This window comes from Drosophila busckii, chromosome 3R (assembly GCF_011750605.1).
Source record: "Drosophila busckii strain San Diego stock center, stock number 13000-0081.31 chromosome 3R, ASM1175060v1, whole genome shotgun sequence".
In the NCBI taxonomy this organism is placed as follows: Eukaryota; Metazoa; Arthropoda; class Insecta; order Diptera; family Drosophilidae; genus Drosophila; species Drosophila busckii.
Window position 1 is genome coordinate 15064047 of NC_046607.1, and position 21906 is coordinate 15085952.

At 43.1% G+C, this 21906-nt stretch overlaps 9 protein-coding genes across 10 annotated transcripts; 4 read left to right on the forward strand and 5 right to left on the reverse strand.

The window, feature by feature from the left end:
- The first annotated feature begins 1256 nt into the window (after positions 1-1256).
- LOC108604666 (eukaryotic translation initiation factor 3 subunit D-1) lies at positions 1257-3490 on the forward strand. Its single transcript, XM_017994218.2, has 4 exons — positions 1257-1588; positions 1727-2359; positions 2421-2713; positions 2776-3490. The coding sequence occupies exons 1-4, from the start codon at positions 1390-1392 to the stop codon at positions 3334-3336; spliced, it is 1686 nt and encodes a 561-aa protein (XP_017849707.1). The 5' UTR covers positions 1257-1389; the 3' UTR covers positions 3337-3490.
- Positions 3491-3589: 99 nt separating this feature from the next.
- Positions 3590-4307, reverse strand: LOC108604667. The gene is made up of 2 exons (XM_017994219.1): positions 3849-4307; positions 3590-3778 (listed from the first exon to the last, which is right to left on the reverse strand). The coding sequence occupies exons 1-2, from the start codon at positions 4126-4128 to the stop codon at positions 3696-3698; spliced, it is 363 nt and encodes a 120-aa protein (XP_017849708.1). The 5' UTR covers positions 4129-4307; the 3' UTR covers positions 3590-3695.
- Positions 4308-4569: 262 nt separating this feature from the next.
- On the forward strand, positions 4570-5995 carry LOC117134637 (spaetzle-processing enzyme-like). The gene is made up of 3 exons (XM_033294049.1): positions 4570-4650; positions 4725-5111; positions 5165-5995. The coding sequence occupies exons 1-3, from the start codon at positions 4599-4601 to the stop codon at positions 5899-5901; spliced, it is 1176 nt and encodes a 391-aa protein (XP_033149940.1). The 5' UTR covers positions 4570-4598; the 3' UTR covers positions 5902-5995.
- Positions 5996-6148: 153 nt separating this feature from the next.
- LOC108601330 (spaetzle-processing enzyme) lies at positions 6149-7562 on the forward strand. Its single transcript, XM_033293911.1, has 3 exons — positions 6149-6246; positions 6316-6747; positions 6802-7562. The coding sequence occupies exons 1-3, from the start codon at positions 6201-6203 to the stop codon at positions 7536-7538; spliced, it is 1215 nt and encodes a 404-aa protein (XP_033149802.1). The 5' UTR covers positions 6149-6200; the 3' UTR covers positions 7539-7562.
- Positions 7563-8137: 575 nt separating this feature from the next.
- On the reverse strand, positions 8138-13728 carry LOC108603458 ((E3-independent) E2 ubiquitin-conjugating enzyme UBE2O). Of its 2 annotated transcripts, XM_017992290.1 has the most exons (9): positions 13611-13728; positions 12557-13009; positions 12086-12348; positions 11829-12033; positions 11520-11772; positions 10711-11467; positions 9644-10649; positions 8417-9578; positions 8138-8353 (listed from the first exon to the last, which is right to left on the reverse strand). In XM_017992290.1, exons 2-9 carry the CDS (start codon positions 12992-12994, stop codon positions 8163-8165), a joined length of 4275 nt encoding a protein of 1424 aa, XP_017847779.1. In that variant the 5' UTR covers positions 12995-13009; positions 13611-13728; the 3' UTR covers positions 8138-8162. The 2 variants fall into 2 exon arrangements, with proteins under 2 accessions (XP_017847779.1, XP_017847778.1); XM_017992289.1 differs by lacking the exon at positions 13611-13728 and having other exon boundaries at positions 12557-13067.
- A 289-nt stretch (positions 13729-14017) lies between these two features.
- On the reverse strand, positions 14018-14963 carry LOC108602452 (outer dense fiber protein 3). The gene is made up of 3 exons (XM_017990575.1): positions 14860-14963; positions 14390-14795; positions 14018-14324 (listed from the first exon to the last, which is right to left on the reverse strand). The coding sequence occupies exons 1-3, from the start codon at positions 14879-14881 to the stop codon at positions 14060-14062; spliced, it is 693 nt and encodes a 230-aa protein (XP_017846064.1). The 5' UTR covers positions 14882-14963; the 3' UTR covers positions 14018-14059.
- A 250-nt stretch (positions 14964-15213) lies between these two features.
- On the reverse strand, positions 15214-16252 carry LOC108602087 (outer dense fiber protein 3B). Its single transcript, XM_017990110.1, has 4 exons — positions 16144-16252; positions 15869-16087; positions 15621-15807; positions 15214-15560 (listed from the first exon to the last, which is right to left on the reverse strand). The coding sequence occupies exons 1-4, from the start codon at positions 16160-16162 to the stop codon at positions 15296-15298; spliced, it is 690 nt and encodes a 229-aa protein (XP_017845599.1). The 5' UTR covers positions 16163-16252; the 3' UTR covers positions 15214-15295.
- Positions 16253-16294: 42 nt separating this feature from the next.
- On the reverse strand, positions 16295-18239 carry LOC108601331 (synaptic vesicular amine transporter). The gene is made up of 5 exons (XM_017989230.1): positions 18083-18239; positions 17571-18020; positions 16684-17508; positions 16502-16626; positions 16295-16450 (listed from the first exon to the last, which is right to left on the reverse strand). Exons 1-5 carry the CDS (start codon positions 18237-18239, stop codon positions 16358-16360), a joined length of 1650 nt encoding a protein of 549 aa, XP_017844719.1. The 3' UTR covers positions 16295-16357.
- A 1527-nt stretch (positions 18240-19766) lies between these two features.
- On the forward strand, positions 19767-21703 carry LOC108602191 (lysosomal acid glucosylceramidase). Its single transcript, XM_017990239.1, has 4 exons — positions 19767-19866; positions 19921-20930; positions 20993-21335; positions 21396-21703. Exons 1-4 carry the CDS (start codon positions 19806-19808, stop codon positions 21659-21661), a joined length of 1680 nt encoding a protein of 559 aa, XP_017845728.1. The 5' UTR covers positions 19767-19805; the 3' UTR covers positions 21662-21703.
- The last annotated feature ends 203 nt before the right edge of the window (positions 21704-21906 follow it).

Consider the following 21906-nt stretch of genomic DNA (forward strand, 5'->3'; position numbering starts at 1 on the left):
TCTCGATGTGGGCAGCGATTGAGAAATGCGTTTAGCATACACTTTTGTATTTTTGTAATGATAAAATGGGGTAGGAGCAGCGGCAACAGAATGCGTTAAAGCGTTAAGCGTTCGAGTGTTTGCTGTTGTTGTTGTTGTTTTTACCACACGTTAGGGATAGACACAGCACCGCTGGTGGCACCTGGCGTAGGTGGAAGTGGTGTGAAGCCTGTAATACTGTGTGCCCGGCAATCTTTACCTATATTAGATATTGTTCTGTTAGTTCTTGATTTCTTGAGCTTTAATTGCCGTTGTCTTCACTTGCGCGTTCTCATTCAATTACCAAACAATTTTGAAAGCTAAACGTTGACTTGTTTGTGTGTGGTTTTTATATTTTTTATATATTTGTATTTTTCCTTTTTGTTTACTTAATATTTACACAATTGTTGTTCTTGAGTGAAAAGCGCGTAACTAGAAATTTTGTACGAAGGCGACGAAATTGCTTATTCTCTTTCTCGTTTTGGGTCGCTTTTTCTTTTTCGCGTTTGCCTTCCATTTATTTATTGCGCGATTCGTTTTCATTGTCGTTTCTTGTTTTTGTATACATGTTGGCTTGGAGTTGCCACTTAATGTCCAGAGAATCGAGTGGAAGTGGACTAAAAAATTGGATACTTTATGGTTTATACTTTACATTTAATAATTTTAAAATGTACAATTGATTACAATCTCCAATTGTTTTGTTTGTCTTTTAGTAGATTTTTCCAAAATAACAGGGCACCAGAGCGATTTAACTTTAGCTTTCTAACAAGCACGTACCGTATACACAAGCACAGGTTTTCACAAAATGTATCGAAATGTTATCGCTAGCGATATCGAAATTGAGTCGGCTCATAATAAACAGTTACTTTTCAGTAACTGTGACCAACTAGTAAAATTTAGTAAACATTTAATTAAATTATAATATTTAAACCTATGGATGGCAGGCGGTGCTATATTTTTAGGGATATAAATACAAGTTTCACTTAACTAAAATTTAACATTTGCAAGTTGCGAGTGCAACGGTAATATTTTTAAAAATTATTTAATTTCACGATTATTATGTCAAAAATTTTCGTATTACACAGCTCAATTAAATATGCCAGAAAATACATTAATTGTTAATATAAAAAAGTTACAATTGCTTAAGGGGAATCATCATCAAAAATTAGCTGATCTCAATATATCGTCGGGCCACCAACAAAAACAAAATCATCAGTGTGGCAACCATGACAAAATTACTCTCTCCTTCGCACCAAATTCGCGAGCCCGTCACTGCTATTTCTTCCACACTGGCATTATAATTAATATTATTGGCATTTTTAAAGCAATTGTTAATTAAAAAGAGAGCAGTGTTAGTGTTAACAGCGTGAGATGAGTGAAACAATCAACACCGCAGAGCAGTTTCCGACCTTTGAAAAGCCGACTGTGCAATTCAACGAAAAGGGCTGGGGACCATGCGAGCTGCCGGACACGTTTAAGGATGTGCCATATCAGCCGTTCAGTAAGAATGATCGTTTGGGCAAGATCTGTGATTGGACAAGCACGTCCAATAATGACAAGAAGTATCAAAGTAAGTGCTGTAACAAGTTCGTCGTCATATTGCAGCACGACCAATTTGAGGTTATGTTGTTTGTGACGGCTGTGTTTGTGTGTGTACATTTGTCGTGGCATCCAAAATAGTGCATTTAATAAATAAATTTGATTACAGACAAGTATGCCTCGACATTCGGCACTGGCAACCAATATGCCTACTACCATGAGGAGGACGAGACCACGTTCCATTTAGTGGATACGGCACGCGTGCAGAAGCCACCTCATCAACGCGGACGTTTCCGCAATATGCGCAATTCACGTTCGGGACGTGGACGTAATGCTCGTGGCGGTCTTAATACGCACGGTGGCATGACTACACTGAATAGCAAGAATGTTAAGCAACGCGATACACGTCGCGGTGTTGGCAAACGCTTTGGTAATCGTGGTCCTCCACCAAAGATGCGTGAATCTTCCGTAGCCGTTCGCGCCGACTGGGCGTCTATTGAAGAAATGGACTTCCCACGTTTGATGAAGCTGTCGCTGCCTAACATCAAGGAGGGTGAGGACATTGCAACCTGTGGCACATTGGAGTACTACGATAAGACGTACGATCGCATCAATGTAAAGAACGAGAAGTCACTGCAGAAAATAGATCGCATTGTGCACACTGTGACCACCACTGATGATCCGGTTATACGTCGTCTGTCCAAGACCGTAGGCAATGTGTTTGCCACGGACGCTATACTGGCTACCATTATGTGTTCTACGCGCTCGAATTACTCTTGGGATATTGTGATCGAGAAAGTTGGTAAGTTTTCGCTTAAATTTTCGAAATATAAATATAAAAAATCTGTTGATTTGTTTGCCAGGCGAAAAGATCTTCATGGATAAGCGCGATCATACGGAATTCGATTTGCTGACGGTGAATGAGACCAGCGTGGAGCCGCCCACGGATGATGATAGCTCCTGCAATTCGCCTCGCAATTTGGCTATTGAGGCTACTTTCATAAATCACAATTTCAGCCAACAGGTGCTGAAGACCGGCGATCAGGAACCCAAATACAAGTTTGACGAGTCCAATCCGTTCATCAGCGAGGACGAGGACATTCAGGTGGCCAGTGTGGGCTATCGCTACAAGAAGTGGGAGTTGGGCAGCGATATTGTAAGTTGCCTGTGTGTAATTTAAGCAATTTGGTGTCATTAACCCCTGTGTGTATTTTTTAGGTGCTGGTTGCGCGCTGCGAACATGATGGTGTGCTGCAAACGCCCAGTGGCGAGCAGTTCCTATCTATTAAGGCGCTCAACGAATGGGACTCCAAGCTGGCCAACGGTGTTGAGTGGCGCCAAAAGCTGGATACGCAACGCGGCGCTGTGCTGGCCAATGAGCTGCGTAATAATGCTTGCAAACTGGCTAAGTGGACGGTTCAGGCGGTGCTTGCTGGCTCTGATCAACTGAAGCTTGGTTATGTGTCGCGTATTAATCCACGCGATCACTCGCGTCATGTTATATTGGGCACACAGCAGTTCAAACCGCACGAGTTTGCCACACAGATCAATTTGAGCATGGACAACGCTTGGGGTATCTTGCGCTGCATCATTGATTTGGTTATGAAGCAGAAAGATGGCAAATATCTGATTATGAAAGATCCCAATAAGCCAATTATACGCTTGTACGATATTCCCGATAATACATTCGATTCGGATGACTCGGATGCCGATGAGGGCGATGATGGCGAAGGTTTCCAGCAGGTCTACAACTATGCCAACAACAGCAACAAGATTTAGGCACGCAACACAACTTGGCCGTATATAAACTGAAAACAACAACAACAATAACTCTAAGCAATGCTTTATTGCAAATATTTTATAATTCCATCAGTCGTTGACGTTGTGTCTTTGCAACTGCAACATATTTTGATTAAAGCACAGTGGAAACCGATCTAATCTTTAATAATCAATGCGAATAGTTAGAAAAGTAAAATATTTAAATGCAGTCGCTATGGGTGACAAGTAAATAATACGTTCCATGTTAGTCAAGGCTAATTATGATCGATTCAAGTTCATTTTAATTCGATTCGCAATACATTAAAGCATCAAAATTAAAATATATAGTCATGTTGCAGAATGTTGATTGCATTTCGGTATCACTCGAAATTGTAAGTTTGAAAGTTGGAACGAAACTTGCCTTTTATTTTACAATCCCACTCATGAATTAAGTTGAGCGGCGCTGCAAAAAAAGTTAGGCAAAATTGGTTTCAAATGCCTTTGGTGGCATATTGTATTCCATATTTACTTACTGTTCTCGCCCCGTGAAGACCGCAAACAGTTGGTCAGTTCCACCTCACAAAAAGTTTGGAATACCACACAATAGCCATCATCGACCGCATGGTATAAATAGCTGCGGTACCACCATCCGTAATCGTGCCACAAATCGGGGCCTAACTGAACCAAATGCGGCCACCATTTGTCATAATCTTCTCTTATTTGAACAATTGGACAAACACGAGGGCAGTGTGTCCAAGACCAAGCACCAATTGCTAGACTTACAACAAGCACAAGGGAAGACCACGAATGCATTATGCAAAGCTACTATTTCCAAATAACAACAGATGCAATATTCTATCTAACTATATAGCACAAATATTTGTATTTTTGATTCGAAACACATTTAAGCACTATATTCTGATTAGATATGCAGAATTAGCAATATATGGAAATTAAATAATAGGAGAATGCTCCTTATGTAGGGATTTTGATAATTAAAAATATTCCAATTCATCTGATTTGTAATACGTCTTTTATTTCTATTGAAGAGACTGCTCCTGCGCTAAATTAATAAATTAATCTTTACCCGCCTGCAATCACATTACTTGAAAGCCAATACTATTGTAGCCACTCTCGCAGAATTATTTTTATCTCGCATCAATTTAACACCTTTGACATCAGATTTATTAGCTGCGATTAGAGCGATGCTAGCGTTGAAGAGCGCACTTGAGTCATAAATTAAAACGTATCGTAACCGTTTAGACGCTCTCAACAAACTCGGAATGATGCTGCTGCTATGGCTCACCATTCTAGGCTGTGCTATTAACAATGCTGGTAAGAAAATGCAGATGAGCAATTCTCAGTTGCGTTATGTAAGCAACGCTTAGTGACTGATTCTCATTTATCAGCTGCTCAAAGCGGCAACGTCAGGTGTGAGGCAAAGTCCAGCAAGGAGAGTGGTCTTTGCATACCCATACGAGAGTGCCCATATTTCTTCGATATACTCAATGGCGGCCAGCCTACGCCAGCGCAGCGTCAGCAGCTCGCCGACAGTCAATGTGGCGTGGTCAATGAGCGTCAGGCACTGGTGGAGCGCATACTTATCTGCTGTCCGGATAGCAAGCGCAGTATCCAAGGCACGCCAGCTCGTAGTGCCGAGGCGCAGACAGAGGCGGGCAACGTGCTGCCCAGCAGCAACGGCAGCTGCGGTTGGGTCTTTGCCGATCGCATTTATGGCGGCACAGCGACAAAGCTAGATGAATTTCCATGGATGGCGCTGCTGCAGTACAAGAAGCGTAAGTAGCTGTGCTACCACTCAAATTAATTTCAAGCATTAACTACTTAACAGCTAATAATAAGTTTGGCTTTCATTGCGGCGGCGCTTTGATCAATTCGCGCTATGTGCTGACTGCTGGCCACTGCTTGGCCAACAGCCAAGTGAGCCAACTGGGCTGGCAGCTGAACAGCGTGCGCTTGGGCGAGTGGAACACTAGCACAGCGCCGGACTGTGTCACCGAGCTGGGCAGCGGCAAACGCACCTGTGCTCCTGCGCACCTGGACATTGAAGTGGAGCAGCGTATTATACACGAGCTCTATGTGGCCGACTCCAGAGATCGTTTGCACGACATTGCGCTGTTGCGTTTAAAGCGCACGGTCAGCTATACGGATTATGTGCATCCCATTTGCTTGCCCTTGGCGAATGATATGCGCAATAGGGACTATGAAGGCTATGCTATGGATATAGCTGGCTGGGGGGTAACCGAAAATGGCACACCCAGCAGCGTCAAGCTTACAACAACAGTTGATGTTTGGGAGTTGGAGCGCTGCCAGCAAAAGTATCGCGCATATCCGATTAATCTCAACAGCTCCCAGATGTGCGCTGGCGGCAATGGCAAGATGGACACCTGTCAGGGCGACTCTGGCGGACCGCTAATGCTGCGTACACATGAGGGCATGCAGGAGATTTACTTTGCTGTTGGCGTTACCTCGTTTGGGCCAAATCCCTGTGGCCAGCAGGACTGGCCAGGTGTCTATACACGCGTTGGATATTTTATAAATTGGATACAGCAAAAACTGCAGCCATAAGCACTAATAAATAATTAAACTGTACGCAACTGACTGTCATATACACTTTGTAAGCTTCTAGCCTACAGTAAATTAAAAAGTTTAATGGCAAATCGCATAATCAGTTTGTATGTAATTACTTTTGTAACGCCCCTCGCTAGTGTACGGTGTAATCTCGCCCATATTGATCACCTTAGACATATGAGTATTAATAGATGCGATAATGGCATGAATTGGAAAACAAAGCTCGTTTCAGTCTCAACACAATTCGCTTGGTGAACGTAACGCGCAGTCGGCGAACTCGGAACTTGTCTCTCGTTATGAAGTTGATACACAGCCTTCTAGGCTTTGTCATTGGCATTGCTGGTAACCAGTTGTTCCAGTCCCACAGTCTTATGTAAGCAACGATCAACTCATTGCTATTTCATTTATCAGTTGCTGCCGCTGCCGCTACGACAGCTCAATTCAGCTACGGCAGCTGCGAGGCGAAGCCCAGTAAGGAGTCTGGACTTTGCATACACATACGGGACTGTCCTTATCTGTACGATATACTCAATGCCAGTCAAGCGACGCCCGAGCAGAACAAGCTGCTGGCCGATAGTCAATGTGGCTTGGATAATACGCGCCAGGGCGTGCTGGTGCATCGCATCTTAGTCTGTTGCCCGGAGAGCAAGCGCATTAGTCAAGGCACGGGCGCTCAGGGCGCAGGCGGAGCAGTTGCCACTCGTGCAGCAAATGCGCCCGAGGCGGCCAATGTGCTGCCCAGCATTGGAACTTGCGGCGTGTTGTTTGCCGATCGCATTATTGGCGGCGTGGAGACCAAGCTCTATGAATTTCCCTGGATGGCTCTGCTGAAATATAAGAAACGTAAGTTGCATTTACACCTTAGGGCTTATTAGACTTATTGCTCTTGCTTGTTAGCCAATGATGAGTATGGATTCCATTGTGGCGGAACTTTGATCAACTCACGTTATGTGCTCACCGCTGGACACTGCTTGGCCAGCAGCAAGCTGGATAAATACGGCTGGCAGCTACACAGTGTGCGCTTGGGCGAGTGGGACACTACCACGGCGCCGGACTGTGTCACCGAGCTGGGCAGCGGCAAGCGCACCTGTGCTCCTCTGCATCTGGACATTGAGGTGGAGAAGCGCACTATACACGAGCTATATGTGCCCAACTCCATTGACCAAATGCACGATATTGCGCTGTTGCGTTTAAAGACTGCGGTTAGCTATACGGATTATGTGCGTCCCATTTGCTTGCCGGTGGGAAATAGTTTGCGTAAGAACGATTTCGAGGACTATGCCATGGATGTTGCCGGCTGGGGTGTAACCGAAGATGGCAAGCCCAGCGCTGTCAAGCTGAAAATCACTGTAGATGTTTGGAATTTGGAGCGCTGCCAGCAAAAATATCGCGCCTATCAGATGCATTTGAACAGCTCACAGATGTGCGCTGGCGGCAAAGCAAATGTGGACACCTGTCAAGGTGACTCAGGCGGGCCGCTTATGGTGCCGACGCATGAGGGCAACCAGGAGATATTCTTTGTAGTCGGCGTTACCTCGTATGGTCCCGAGCCTTGTGGACTGCTGGGCTGGCCAGGAGTTTATACGCGTGTGACACACTTTGTGGATTGGATACAGCAAAAGCTAGAACCATAAAAAAAGTCCATACAACGTTTAAGTGTGGAATAAAATTCAAACATTTATTATTAATATTCACTAAATATTCATTGTTCTAGCTTAGTTGAAGATAATTAGGCTAGCAAGCAGCCTGTGCCTTACTGTACTTGCAAATAAATTAAACTTATATGAAACAAGCGTAGAGTTCATGCCAGCCACAGAGACGCGGTCTTTGGACATGATTATATACAAATAAAAAGAAAACATTAAGTTCTTTTTTTTATACAGCTTATGAGCAACATTTTCTTACATGCATCAAAACTAATTTACATAAAACGAGAATCGACTAACTAAATAAATAAAATACAAATCGTTACAAATAAGTAGCCACAAATTTTGGAGGAAAATAATCTTTGCATCCCCTCTCTCTAGATCTTCGAGGCTCGATTAAACTTTTGTGTGTTTCGCGTTTGTGTGTGGAAATTGCTGCTAAATAACTATACATAAAGTAACTACTATGTATATATTTTTAGACCATGAGCAGTTCGACGATAGTCTTGCGATTTGTGTTTTTGTTTTCTTTTACGTAGTAGCTGTTGTAGTAGTAGTATTAGTAATTCGAAAGCAAAGCTGTAGAATTTAATGCGAAGCGTTGAGCAGCAATTAAACTTCCTCGGGTGCAGCACGAGGCGCTGTAGCAACTGCCTCTGGCTCACTTTGCTTGCTCGCCAGAGCAGCCAGTTCGCTCTTAAGCGTCTCCAGCACACCCTTGACGGCAATGCAAAAGCCACGACTACATGGCAACAGTGGAAACTCAGGCATCTCGCAAGGCGCCAGATGGTGCTCGGGCATATCTGAGAAATTAACATAATAAATAATTTAAAATTATCATCGGTTATCACCATCTTCATACTAACCCTTGATGCTGGTTATTTTGAGTCGTTGCGCTTCAGAGGAGTACTCGGACCAGGCCAGCATGCGATTATGCAGTTCATTGCCAAATTCGGTAAAGTGCTCTATTAGTTCCTTGCGAAAGATGAGCGGAGGCTTCTGCAATTGCTTGACAGTTGAGTGTGCTATCTTAATGATGGCCATCTCATTGTAAACACGCGAGTTCTCGTTGCCCAGTTGCGTGCCGCGCTGCTTTTCGTAGCCCGCCTCGTTATAGTAGGGCTCATCGACCAGTATGAGTCCCTGTATAGAGACGAGCACCTGCAGCATGGTGCTGTGCGGTGACCATACTTCGCTATCTTTGCCTGACCAGGTGCCCAATAGTGAGACACATACTTTGCCTTCTTCGTAGAGATTCGGATTGAGGCGCTCTGTGCAGTAGCTTATGTAATGACAGGTGGGCGGACTCTTTGGATAATCGGCGCCCATTTGAAAGTCAAAGAAGAAGAGCGCATTCTCATAGGGCGTACGCTTGGGTCCTACCATCATGACGGACATGAGATCCATGCGATCTTCATATGTGCGCACTGATACGCCTGGCGGTAGCGATGCCTGCAGCATGGCGTATTCCCGATGCACGGCACGCTGATATAGTGACTTGCTGTTTGGATGTATGACATTGTCTATGAAAGAATGCGCAGCCGGTGCATTGGGCAGCACGGTGAAGCAGGGTTTGCTTGGTATCGCTGGCAATTCCACTGTCGGCGATGGGGATGAGCACGCTGTTGGAGTTTCGAGCGCTGGCAGCGATTCGGAGAGTGCATTCATATTCAACGGTTGCTCCTCCATGGCCTCATCTCGCTCTGGGTTGCTGCCAGGTGCTGGCTCAGAAGCTTCAGTGCACTCCTCCGCATCGCTGGCTGGCTGCTCATCCGAGTCCTTTTCTCGAAGCTTGTTTTTGCTAAAAGTCTCGAGAATGGCCTCCTTGCACTTGGCCATTTGCTCTTGGAGCAGAAAGCAAAACACCTCACAAATATCCGAATCAGTATTGGCAAATTCAATGTTGACATCAGCTTGCACATTCTCTAGGAATTTCTCTTTCTCTTCGCCTGTGTCTTTGGCATCGTTGGACATCGTGAAGTCGCTAGAGCTATTCTCCGTACGCGAGTGAACGCCAGAATCGTTTTGCTGTAATTAAACGTGCACACAGTTAGCTAATTTCATGTCATATTTAAATAAATAGAGCGATTTACCTTATCTACCTTGCGCTTCTCAAACGCTTTGGCAATACTAGCACGCGCATTCTTTATCATATCGGTATATTCCTTACGGAATTTATTAAGCAACTCGCTGTAGCCCAACTGTGTCTCGCTTTCCGAGAGAGCTATATTGCTTAGCAGTTCAACCTGTTGAGTGGTATCAATGTTGATGCGCTCGCTGCTCTTCTTGCATTGCACCTCGTCCACATGGGTAGATGACTTGCGCTTGTTTGGCGTCGATGTAGTCTGTCCAGGCGTTGGTAACTCAATTTTTATCCCAGTACTCATCAGGGGTCTACCATCTATGGGACCAACTAGCTCCGAAACACTGACAGCCACCTGATGTGCGGCCGCAGCTATTGCAGTCTGAGCTGTATCCATTTGTGCGAGCCTTTCATCTGACGGTGTAGCCTGCGCAGCAGTTGCACTATTATTAGCCTGGTCTAGCTCCTTTTCACACAATATGCCCTGGAAGTAGTCGACGTGAAAGAATTCTGTTTTGAGGAAACGATCGAGCATTCGACAATTTTTATAAACCGCCAGCAAATCGTGGAGCACTTCAGCTTTGCGCTCTTGCGGTAGCGCCATTAATATTTTCTCAAGACGATGTATAGCCTCGTTGGCGCGATCAATGCCTGAAATAATATGCTCCTCCACATCAAGGGAACCCATGCTGGCGCTCACTTCTAGGCTGCGACTATTATCTGATTGGGTCTCCCAAGAATTATCTGTCTCTTCTGTTTCATAGCCATCGTGTTCCTGATCGCTTTGGTGTATCTCAAACAGATCTTGTGGATAGCACATTGTAATATGCCCTTTAGCCCACCAAACACGCACGCGTCCATCGGGATAATTGTCGATAACTTGTCCAGCCGTCGAATTGAGATCCTCCCCCGTGAAATTTGACACGCGTATAACCATAGTACCAGGACGGTATTGATAATCTGCATGGTCTCTTAAATCGTAAACGCTAAGCTCTTCCGTCTCCCTGCACGAAGGACTAACAAGGGCAAACAATAATTATTTATAATTAATAAGCTGATTATTTTTTTTTTACTTACACTGGATTACTCATATTGCCGTAAATGTTGAACCATTTGACTTTGGCAATGCGCTCATCGTGATCCACAGACTGAATGACTCCGTAGTCCATCGGGGAGGGACTATAATTATTGGCCTTGCTGACAAAATCACCGGGAAAGAATTCATGATTATCCAAATGATGTATAGGATATAGCTCTGTTGAAGGTATGCTATTCTCTACGGTACCATCCTGCCAAACAACCGTCAGGGTGCTATACACGACCAGTGTCTCAACTACCATTTCATCGCCATCCTTGGGATCATTATCATTTTTGGGAAACAACGACTTCTTGCTAGGACGCGATTTCTTTTTGTTGGGGCGTCGCTTAAAATTTCGAAACACAATGCGCGCCGCCTGTGAGGCATAGGAGTTCACAGCGCTGCTCGGTTGCTCCGTGTTGGTCGGCGCTGTACCAATAGACTCGGTAGTCGACTCAGTAGACTCGGCTACATCATGAACCTCCGGTGTCGAGTCATCTTCGATATCCTCATCAATTGAGTCCACAGGATCATCGTAACTCGTGCGCTGCTTTTTAGCGGAGTCATTATCGCTTTGCGAACGATTCAAGCGCTGCAAGCTGCTTTTAACATTCATGCGTCGCAGCTTAGCAAGATGAGATGTGCGCGAGCTAGAGGGAACCGCAGGCGAAGATGCCAGTGCTGAAGAGTTTACTAACTGTTCAATATTCTCGCCATCACTCTTCTGCCGTAGGAATATACCTTGGTAAAGCTTGGCTGAAGATAAACAAATTAATATTTATTGGCTACAATGATATTTAACACGTACCCTGTTCATTCTCCCAGCCGGTTTGCTTCACAAGCCTATCGCATTTGGAATACTTGAGGTAGAAGCGATCGTGAATCTGCAGCATATACGATTCATAGATGTTCAAACGCTTCACATTGGCCAACTCTTCGCCCTTAATGCAGCTCTTTGGTTGCTTTAGCGGATCCGTCTCGTGGCCACAATCAAATTGTGGTGTTGTCTTGAAAGTCCAGGCCACAGTTACTGACGTAGTTTTGACAGACTCCACAGTGTACTAAAAAGTATATGATCAGCTTAATTCGATTTTAAGATCTTGGTAAATAATCTAACCATTGAGCGACGTTTGCGATTGGTTGGCAAGTGTAAATCTGGTGTTAAATTTGTTACACGGTCCAATGGAGGCAAACGTCCAATAACCACATTATTGGGATAGTAAACGCTAGGACTGAACACTTCGCGGTCACTGGGTCCAAAGGCATCCTTAAACTTGTGAAAATCAACCGATGAGATTTCAACTAAAGCACCATAGTTGGATCTATAATTCAAAAAATGTTAAATGCTTTCCGCTTTAATGGCTGCTTACTCACCTTAATACAGCAGTTTCATCCACGTTGACAGTGTAGCCAATCCAATTACCTAGGCAAACTGGAATATCACGAACCCATTCCGAAATGGGGCGCAATCGTTCCGAGGGCACATTTCTTATAACATATTTAGTGCCCAGCACTTTGACATCAGCGCGTACGCTTACATCACGCACATAGCCTGCCTGGCCACTCATTTGTTTTTGGCCTGGCAACCGTCGACGCACCACATCTCCAGGCATAAGAGTTCGATCCGCCAAACCAATCTAAACGTGGCGACATTTTTAGTAAATTTATTGTTGTTGGAAATACACAAAAGCAAAGCAAATAACACGTGTGCCATGCTAAGAAACAGTTGTCAAAACTAACTGTTGTTTACTGTTGGAAGACAATAAACTCAACTCAACCTCCGCAGACGTTTGGTGAGGCTGCGTCTGTATGTGTGTGTTTTTACATAACCTCAAAGGTACGTACCGATTTTTCAGCTCGCACTGTTTCCTTGCCATCTGGATAGAAGGCCACACGCACGTCCCCTTTGCCAAGTGCTTCGTTAGCATCCTCTTCTTCATCATCAGAGGAATATGTTTCCGCTGTGCCAGTAATAACGCCAAATCGGACACGCCCTTTGCGATCAATGCGAAATACTTCATCCTCGAAAAAGAACTGAAACTCCCGATTGCCGGCCGAGTTCCTTGACATCACTGAGCCGCCACCTGACTTGCGGCTGTTTGTTGGGCGCAATGTATTTTCCCCCTCCTCTTGTTTTTTTTCTGCAGCTTTTGTCGTGCTGTTTGCCGTTGGTTGCGCAGCAGCACCAGCTTCTGAAGCGATTGGTAGCGGTGTGGTGACCGCTCCAGGCTCCAGTTGGGTGCCGCCATTACTGGGTGCGGCACCCGAAACTTGACTCAGCATATTACCAATTGTGAACTGCATTTAAGTGTAACGTTTTATTTCATATTGTGGTTTTACGATTCGAATTTTATTTTAATGTTGGAATTTCGAGATTGTGCTAACAACAAATGAACCACATGTCCGTGTGATAAATCTTCTGATTAAATTTAGAACTTTGAAAAAATTCAACTACTTACAATGACTACCAAATTGGATTAACTTCCACATCTACTTCAAAAACGTGACACACACTTACGCATATACAGTTATATATACATATACAGCTTGTTTTTAAACAATTTTTTAAGCTCCCACATTGGCTTTTCGAGAATTTGCAACTTTTGTAAACCAATTAAAAAAAAAAAAACTACAGCTGTTTTTGGCAGTTTTATCGAGCCTCGATAGTCTCATCGAGCTCATATCGAGTTCAAGCCATCCAGTCGAAATGCGACTGTCTGGCAGCACTTGTTTTTTTTTTTAAATTTTACCGCCTATTTATATATTACGGCGATTGCAATTAGAATACCTAACGCAATAATCATTAAAGCAGTAACCGTAATTATTGCCATTTTGCATAGTGTAATCATATTGAAATAAACACGTGTGTGTACTGATTTAAATTTATGTGAGAACTCACCTGTTAAAAATGAAAATTGGTGCACTTGTGCAAAATAAAATATGTATTTGTTTTAAATTTTCCTTGGTTTTAGTGCTTTCACAAGAATTTTTTACAATAGTGTCGACATAAAAGAACAATAAATTGTTTATGATTATGCCAGAGTTTAAGTTCGAGGACTGCTACGTTTTTTAAATACAAAATTTAGGTGCCGTCTGTTTGAATGGCGATTGTTAATAACAATACCAAAGTTGTGTATTAAATATATTGATATTTAGTTACTGGAAATATTAAATTGTAGTTGTTTTTAGATAAATATTTGGTTTGGTACTGAAATATACTGGCTTTCGGTTTTTACTTATGTGAACAGAAAGCCTACTACTACCAATATCAAATAAAAATCAATAATTAAAATATGAGTAACAGAATTATACGTAAAAAATTGACTTTATTTTTCTAATATTGCAAAATTACATATTGTCACATCTAACAATCATGGGTGGGGCATAAGGCGAATGATGCACACCGAACGAATATGCAGGTCTTGTTTTGCCTGGACGATAATACATTAGATTATAATGAATTGGGCCAGGACCAACATTTTCTCCTTTAATATAACACGGGGGTCGCATCGAATACTGGGGCGCACGATTCAATTTGACATTAATATCGGTGGCACCATAAGCAGCTGGACCAGGCGAATCGCCTTTGCGATTAAGTTTTGTTTGAATACCCCTATATGGGATTAAGATGGATTAAGATTAGTGTAAGTATAGTTCAACTAATTATTAACTACACACATGCTGTAAATGGGTGCTTGCGGTCGGATTGGTTGTATTTCAAATTTGTAAGCACTCGGGCCGGGCCCGTATTTCTTGAAGCTAAAGTCATTCCGTGCTGCTATTGAATACGCTGGCGCATTGACACCCTTGTGGAAAGGCTTTATATGCACGTCATGTGCGCCAGGACCAGGAGCAACTCGTTTATCTATTATTCTAGTCTGAGGAGCCATTGTATACTGTAGGCCTCCTCCTTTGCCATAACGAGTCCACTTATCCACCTGATAAGCACCCGGTCCTGGGCCAGGATCAGCCCCAAGCATGTTTGTGCGCGCTCCAAAGGAGTATTGCGGATTGCGCAGCTTACGGTTATCATGCTTTTCATAGCCCACAAGTGTAGGCAGCTGATAGGCTCCTGGACCAGGACCTGTTAGTTTGAAAAGAATATTGGATTAAAATATTTATGAACATTTTTTTATGTATGTATATACCCAACGGTTTTCTTGCAGTCATTTTATTGATCTATTGCAATATTAGAAAAATATGAAATTTGGAATTTTGAAACTCTTTCGAGTTGTAGGCCTAACCAGAGGGAGAAGTGGAATGACTATTTTTTAAAAATATCAAACACAACTTCGCTCGTTTGGCGAAAAAAAAGTCATGGCATATTGAGTTTTGAAAATTTTAATTAATAATGTAGAACATGTTTACATGGTGTGAAAGATTTAAATATTTTTTGCACAGAAAGGCTAAGCAAAATTTTTTTTATTCAGCCTGTATTTTTAACCCTTGTAAGGAATCTCTTTTTGAGCAAGCACTCCACTCAAAGAAAACCAAATCACAAATTCAAAATATTCATTTTAATGAGTGTTAATCCAAGTTATCGATAAAAACCCTATTTTATAATATAATTCTAATATTGCAAAACTACATATTGTCACATCTAACGATTAATGGTGGAGCGTACGGCGAGTGGCGTACTCCGAACGAATAAGCTGGCCGCGTCTTGCCAGGACGATAGTACATAAGATTATAGTGAATTGGGCCAGGACCAAAATTACTTTTGGTTATATTATAGCGGGGCCTCATCGAGTATTCTGGCGCTCGAGTTAGTTTGTAATTCAAGTCTGAAGCGCCATATGCCGCCGGACCTGGAGAGTCACCTTTACGACTCGTTTTCGTTTGAATACCCCTAAATATAAAATGAAGATTATTGGAATGTAAAGTCAAGTTTGCATTAAAATATAATCACATGCTGTAAGCGGGTGCGGCTGGCTTAATCGACGAGATATCAAACAAGTAGGCACTTGGACCCGGACCATACTTTTTGAAATTAAAATCATTCCGCGGTGCCATGCTGTAAGCTGGCGCCTCAGTGCCCTTAAAGAAGGGCTTAAGATGCACATCGTGAGCACCAGGTCCAGGTCCACTACGTTTTTCTGCATTTGAAGATAATATAAATATATGCAAAGTGCTTGCTTTTGAACTTGTTGAGCTTACCATTGACTTTTGTTAGTGGAGCCATTGAATATTGCAGGCCACCACCTTTTCCATAGCGAGTCCATTTGTCGACTTGATATGCACCAGGCCCTGGTCCGTAGCCACCGCCAAGCATCTTGGTGCGAGTGCCGAAGGAATATTGCGGCAAGCGTTCCTTGCGTGCATCGTGCTTTTCATAGCCCACCGTTGAGGGTAAGAGGTAAGCTCCCGGACCAGGGCCTGCAGCACACATTTTTATTAACCACCTACACCCTGAAGATAAACAATACACTTACCTAGCGGTCGCCTCGCCATGTTTTTTTTTTGTAGTTTGCAATATTAGAAAAAATATTTAGGTTAAATTTTGAAACTCTTGCGAGTTGTTTGTCGAATGGATACTTATTTAGAATGAGAAATTTTGTTGATTAGTTAGCTACATGTTTGCTTTACATTCATGAAACTAAAGTCAAGGGAAATATATTGCTTAAGTATAAAATGCGCGCTTGACGCTTATTCCATATCCATAGTATTATAAAGTTGCTTATAGCGCGAGCCACGCCCACTGCTTTGCATAAGCAAATCATTTTGGTTCTCCCCCAGACGCTAAATAAAGAAACGATTTGTATTTTAATTAATAAAGAGTGCAGCACATACCTTAGGATCATAACGTTTGTATAGATAGGTCAAGATGGGACCGTAAATTAAATTACAAATGCCAATTACACGCATAAGCCAGGCAAAGCCAAAGCTCTGTGCCAATTCGCCTCCAATTAAAGGTGCTAATTAAAGTATAAGAAAGTTAGGTGAACATATTTTCATAGCATAAACAGACTTACCCAGGCAATAGGCCAAACTAACTGAGGTTTGCTGCACAGTGTAAACAGTGCCATAGCTGGAGCTGGAACCGCTAGCCTCACCATTCTCCTCCTGCGCCAAAGTTACATCCACAAAACTGGCTAACAGCGGCACACAAGCAGCATCAATAATTCCAATACCCAAGCCCAAAACAAAGTGAGGCAACAAGAGCTGCGCTATAGTCGTAGCACTGGGTATTAACATGGCCGCAATGCCCACCAAGAGCAAACTAATGCAGGTGATCTTCAGCTGTCCATAGCGATAGGCAATGCCGCCAAAAAAGTTGGTGCCCACAAAATAGCCCACAGAATCTGGTATGAAGACAGTGCCCAGCTGCCATTTGTTGGGCTGCAGATGCTGCACGATCAGCCAGATGGGCAGACAGGGCTCCAATATGGCCATGGTGGAGGTGGAGAGCCAGATGGCTATAACAATGGCCAAGATCATTTTGGACTCCAACAGCGTACGCCATTTGGTCGGCTCTCCTTGTATCTCGAGACACGCTGGCTGCACGTTTAAGTCCATGGTGAACAGTTGCAGACCCAGCGACATAAAGATCACTACGGAGAGTATTATAAAGGGCGCTGATTTACCCCAAAGATCGTAAAGTATGCTGCCAAAGGGATAGCCCAGCAACACGCCCAGCGCTATGCTGCCAAGAATAATGCCCATGACCTTAGAGCGTCGTGCTTCCTCGTAATGTTGCGCCACCAAGCTCATGCCACATACTCCGATGCAGGCAGAGCCAATGCCCTGCACAGAACGCGCCAGCAGCAAAGACCAGTAGGACTCGCCCACAGCAAAGGCTGTTGCAGCAAACAAAGCGACCATTAAATGCGCACAGAGATAATTAAATTTATATACTCACACAGCGAAGAGAACAACAGAAAACAGGTGCCTATGACAATGGGAAGGCGATAGCCACATTTGCTGGAAAGATTGCCCACAATGGGATTGAAAATCAATTGGACCAACGCTTTCATGGCCAACAATAGTCCAATCGAGCTGTTCTCGCGTGTCAACAATAAGCTATCATCCAGCTTTAAGGATGTGTTGCTCGCATTAGTGCCACCTGGCTGCCTATGTTGCACCACGCTGGCCATTGTTGTTGCTGTTGCTGTTGTTGTGGTTGTCTGTTCGGTGGCTGCAGTTGCTAGCTGCAGCAGCGTAAAGTTCACCATTGACTTGCCTGGTATGGGATGCTTGGTCATATAATATTGTGCTTGAGACTGCTCTTCGCTGCGGTAAGTCAGTTGTTGGTTTAACACCTCCTCTGCGGGTCGATCCAGGCTGGCCAAGTAGTCGGGTAGTATGGGCACTGAAAAAGCAGCGCACACGTAAGACTCACACACAACACTTGATTAACATTTTGTCATTTACCTATCATGGTCAGCAACACATTGTCCAGCAGCAAAGCCACATACACAATCAATGCGATGAGGAAACGACTCTCACTGCTCACATTGCTTGTGCTCGAGCGTCTGGTGGAGATGTTCAGCTCCACAGCTGCGGCTGCATTTGTTGACTTTTGCGACATGTTGCAGAGTTTTAAAACTTTATATTTGAAGCGCTTAAGTTCTTAAAATTTTAACAAGAGTTTGTCAAAGAGTTGTTGTTGCTGCAAAATTGTTCTTTTACTTTTTGTTATGTTCCATTGCAACGAAAGTAATTCAATTTATAAATTTCATTTACTTTTTCTTTCAGCTTTTAGGCTTTGTTTGTGCATGCCATATTTTATTAATCAATTTATGCTTCCAATTCCGTTTCACTATAAAATATTCACAATTCTTAAAGCTATAACATTTTTTCAATTAGAACTTTATGGCAAGCGCTGCTAATTATTTTATACGCTGCCATATGGACGAATTACTGCACTATCGACTCGCACACATACGCGCACGTTGGGAAAAGCTTTTGATACAACAGGTGGAGTAGCTGTTGCTGCCACGCGAAAGTGTCTGGCGTTATTGAAAGGCTGCCACAGTTTGCCAGATGATTTTACTGACAGGCGTGTGAACCGAACAAGCCGCTCGGCCACAATCCCGAACAACGAGCAACGAGCAGTTAAACGCCCCTTTATCCACCCACATGCAATGATTTGTTTGCTGCAGCATCCCGAGGATTTAAAACTACACAAAAGTATGCATTGGCTACGAACCTAATTAATTTCTATAGATTTGTCATATGGTCTTGCTTAGTGTGGTAACAGCTTATAGAGCAGACATTGTCCGCTACACTTAGACTTTAAGCTAGAGGCCTGTGCTCATGCATGTTCTCACTGATAAGCGTAGAATAGTCGCTATTGGCTACATATACAATCATTTTCCACTTCATTGAACATTTTCCTGTTTAAATTTAGTCCTGCAGCAGAGAAAACCTTTGAACGTTTACGACTTAAACATGAAAGTGTGAGGATTCGACGAGAAAGTGTCGTGACCCAAATTCCCTGTAGACTTATTAGCTAATAGTGATTATATATTAACTCATTATCTTATTAATAGACAAGTTGTTTAGGGAAATGGAGGCAAGCAAATTAATTCATAAGTATTTCGTTGAAGAACATTAAATAAAACGCTAAAAAGTATGCTATAAAATTTGATGTGCCCAGTCAATTTAATATACGAAATTATACAAACAAATGAATGCTTTTTGTAACTTATTTTTGTGTTTTTATTTATAGAAGCGCCAAAAAAAAATCACTCACAGTTAAGGCATAAACTGTTTATATAAACATAATTGTAGATAAGGCATATAATGGGCGTTAATACTGATAAGCTAGATAATATGTCAATTCTATAAAAAAATGCCATTGATTACAGTAGATTTCTATTTTTATCACCTGCAGACATACAGGTGATGAAAATAAATCAATTCAATCGATAATATATTAGCAGACAAAAACGAGTGGCATTTAAATTTGCTAGAAATTTAATTGAAAACATTGAAATAACATAATCGAGTTCTTATGAACTGTATTAGTTGATAATTCGCAAAGCACTTGAGATACTACTACAGGTGTTAAGATTAGCAATGTTTACTTGTTGAAAGTCTGTGGTATTCCCGCTTTAGTTAGTTAAAAATTGCCTTGCCAAACGGTTGAACTATGTGCAGCCGCCGAGGATTAACTTTGCTGGGCGTGCTGCTAGCGTTGATAGCTGTAATCGGTAAGTGGCTGAAACACCTGTTTAATGATCAAATATAAATGTAATTATATACAGCTGGCCAAACCAAGACAGTGCCCTGTAAGCTGAAAGATGCAAAATATGGCAAAGTATGCGTTTGCACTGCGGACTACTGCGACTATTTGGAAAATCCAACGGTGTCGAAGGATAATGAATTCGCTTTGATTTCCAGCACTAAGCAGGGACTACGCTTTGCCGTAAGCAGCGGGCAATTTGGCAATAAGGACAAGTACACCATCAAGGACTTTGAGGCAGCTGCTAGTCAGACTGAAGCTGCCAACGAGACGATTATAGAACGCTTGCTGCAGCAGGCTTTCCCACAGACTGACAAGGCGCAGAGCATAACGCGCGCTGTAACGCTGAATGTGAATCGCAGCCAGCAGTTCCACAAGATTTTGGGCTTTGGCGCTAGCTTTACTGGCGCCGTCTCCTATCTGCTGGAGAACTACAAGGAACAAGCGCTGCAGGATCATCTGCACAAGTCCTATTATGCTGCAGAGGGACTTGGCTTCAATTTGCTGCGCACCTCCATTGGGGGTTGTGATTTTGATCTGAGCGCTTGGGCCTATAACGAGCTGCCTGAGAACGACACAAAGCTCACTGCTATGGACAAGCTAGACGCACGCGATGTAATACGCGTGGCGCAAATGAAGCATCTAATTGAAGTGTCTGGTGTGAAGCAACTGAAAATCAAGGGCGCCGCTTGGAGCTCACCGAAATGGATGAAAACCAACAATCGCTGGACGGGCTTTGGCCGCCTGAAGCGCGACTACTATCAAACCTGGGCTGACTATCATCTGAAGTGGGTGGACCTAATGGAGCAGAACGGTCTGCCCATTTGGGCTATATCCACTGGCAATGAGCCGATGAATGGCATACTATTTATGTTCTTTGTGCGTTTTATGAGCTTGGGCTGGACGCCCTGGCGCCAGGCTGTTTGGTTAAACGACAATCTAGGACCAACTATACGTAATTCTAAATATAAGGACCTTGTCATATTTGGCAACGATGATCAGCGTTATACAAGTCCATATTGGTTCAAAATAGTAAGCAAACTACATCCACTAATCTAATCGAATTATTAATAATCGAATAATTTATTTTGCAGATGAAGTACGCGCGCCCCAATGTGCTGGATTATCTTGACGGTGTGGCTCTGCACTGGTATTGGGATGAAATATTTGGTAACAGCTTTGTCGATAAGACCAACGATTATATGGCCGATAAGCTGCTTATTATATCTGAGTCATGCATTGGCGACAAGCCCTGGCAGCAGGCAAAGCCCATGATGGGCAGCTGGGAGCGGGCAGAGAAAATGGCACGCTCATTTCTGGCGCACTTTAATCGAGGTTTCCATGGCTGGATCGATTGGAATATGATTTTAGACGAGCTTGGTGGACCCAACTATGTGGACAACACTGTAGATGCGCCAGTCATAGCTAATACAACAAGTAAGCTGTTGACTAACATAAATGTAATATGTTTAGCTATATTTACTTTTATTACAACAGCCTATACGGAGTTCTATAAGCAGCCCATGTTCTATATTATGGGACACTTCTCCAAGCTGGTGCCCGAAGGCTCTGTGCGCATTGAAGCTGTGGCCAGCAACATCAATTTGGATAGCATTGCCTTTGAGCGACCGGATAAACAAATTGTGCTGGTGCTCTTCAATAGCGGACGCGCCGACTTGGATATAAATATCAACGATACAAAGCGTGGAAAAGTGACAGTCAATGTGCCCGCCAAGTCGATTCACACAATGCTCTATAAATGAGCAATGTAGTTTGTTTGTATTTATAATAAAGAAATTGCTGCGCAAAGCAAATGTAAAAAATTAACTGTTGTTTAGTTTGCAGCAAAAGCACAGAGAGCGTAAAGAGCGCAAGCGCTCACAACTTTTACTGTTGTACGCAAATGCGTGAGAGGCATAACAAGCGCTTAAGCTTAAATTGGTTGTTGTTGATCGTTGTCTTGCCTTTTGCACATTATCAAATCGCAGGTCAAGTGGCGACAACAACA

Coding starts and splice junctions, on each gene's coding strand:
- LOC108602452 (XM_017990575.1), bottom strand. CDS start 14,881: ATGACTGCAAGAAAACCGTTGG. Junction 14,796..14,859: donor GACTGCAAGAAAACCGTTGG/GTATATACATAC, acceptor TCAAACTAACAG/GTCCTGGTCCAGGAGCCTAT. Junction 14,325..14,389: donor CAAGCACCCATTTACAGCAT/GTGTGTAGTTAA, acceptor AATCCCATATAG/GGGTATTCAAACAAAACTTA.
- LOC108601330 (XM_033293911.1), top strand. CDS start 6,201: ATGAAGTTGATACACAGCCTTCTAGGCTTTGTCATTGGCATTGCTG. Junction 6,247..6,315: donor CTTTGTCATTGGCATTGCTG/GTAACCAGTTGT, acceptor TTCATTTATCAG/TTGCTGCCGCTGCCGCTACG. Junction 6,748..6,801: donor TCTGCTGAAATATAAGAAAC/GTAAGTTGCATT, acceptor CTTGCTTGTTAG/CCAATGATGAGTATGGATTC.
- LOC108601331 (XM_017989230.1), bottom strand. CDS start 18,239: ATGTCGCAAAAGTCAACAAATGCAGCCGCAGCTGTGGAGCTGAACATC. Junction 18,021..18,082: donor TGTGTTGCTGACCATGATAG/GTAAATGACAAA, acceptor CTGCTTTTTCAG/TGCCCATACTACCCGACTAC. Junction 16,627..16,683: donor TAGTTTGGCCTATTGCCTGG/GTAAGTCTGTTT, acceptor TACTTTAATTAG/CACCTTTAATTGGAGGCGAA.
- LOC117134637 (XM_033294049.1), top strand. CDS start 4,599: ATGATGCTGCTGCTATGGCTCACCATTCTAGGCTGTGCTATTAACAAT. Junction 4,651..4,724: donor CTGTGCTATTAACAATGCTG/GTAAGAAAATGC, acceptor CTCATTTATCAG/CTGCTCAAAGCGGCAACGTC. Junction 5,112..5,164: donor GCTGCTGCAGTACAAGAAGC/GTAAGTAGCTGT, acceptor ACTACTTAACAG/CTAATAATAAGTTTGGCTTT.
- LOC108604667 (XM_017994219.1), bottom strand. CDS start 4,128: ATGCATTCGTGGTCTTCCCTTGTGCTTGTTGTAAGTCTAGCAATTGGT. Junction 3,779..3,848: donor GTCTTCACGGGGCGAGAACA/GTAAGTAAATAT, acceptor CTTTTTTTGCAG/CGCCGCTCAACTTAATTCAT.
- LOC108602191 (XM_017990239.1), top strand. CDS start 19,806: ATGTGCAGCCGCCGAGGATTAACTTTGCTGGGCGTGCTGCTAGCGTTG. Junction 19,867..19,920: donor AGCGTTGATAGCTGTAATCG/GTAAGTGGCTGA, acceptor AATTATATACAG/CTGGCCAAACCAAGACAGTG. Junction 21,336..21,395: donor AGTCATAGCTAATACAACAA/GTAAGCTGTTGA, acceptor TTATTACAACAG/CCTATACGGAGTTCTATAAG.
- LOC108604666 (XM_017994218.2), top strand. CDS start 1,390: ATGAGTGAAACAATCAACACCGCAGAGCAGTTTCCGACCTTTGAAAAG. Junction 1,589..1,726: donor TAATGACAAGAAGTATCAAA/GTAAGTGCTGTA, acceptor ATTTGATTACAG/ACAAGTATGCCTCGACATTC. Junction 2,714..2,775: donor GGGAGTTGGGCAGCGATATT/GTAAGTTGCCTG, acceptor TGTATTTTTTAG/GTGCTGGTTGCGCGCTGCGA.
- LOC108603458 (XM_017992289.1), bottom strand. CDS start 13,015: ATGCAGTTCACAATTGGTAATATGCTGAGTCAAGTTTCGGGTGCCGCA. Junction 12,349..12,556: donor CAGTGCGAGCTGAAAAATCG/GTACGTACCTTT, acceptor CGCCACGTTTAG/ATTGGTTTGGCGGATCGAAC. Junction 11,468..11,519: donor CGGCTGGGAGAATGAACAGG/GTACGTGTTAAA, acceptor GTTTATCTTCAG/CCAAGCTTTACCAAGGTATA.
- LOC108602087 (XM_017990110.1), bottom strand. Junction 15,808..15,868: donor TCCACTAACAAAAGTCAATG/GTAAGCTCAACA, acceptor CTTCAAATGCAG/AAAAACGTAGTGGACCTGGA. Junction 15,561..15,620: donor GCCGCACCCGCTTACAGCAT/GTGATTATATTT, acceptor TTTTATATTTAG/GGGTATTCAAACGAAAACGA.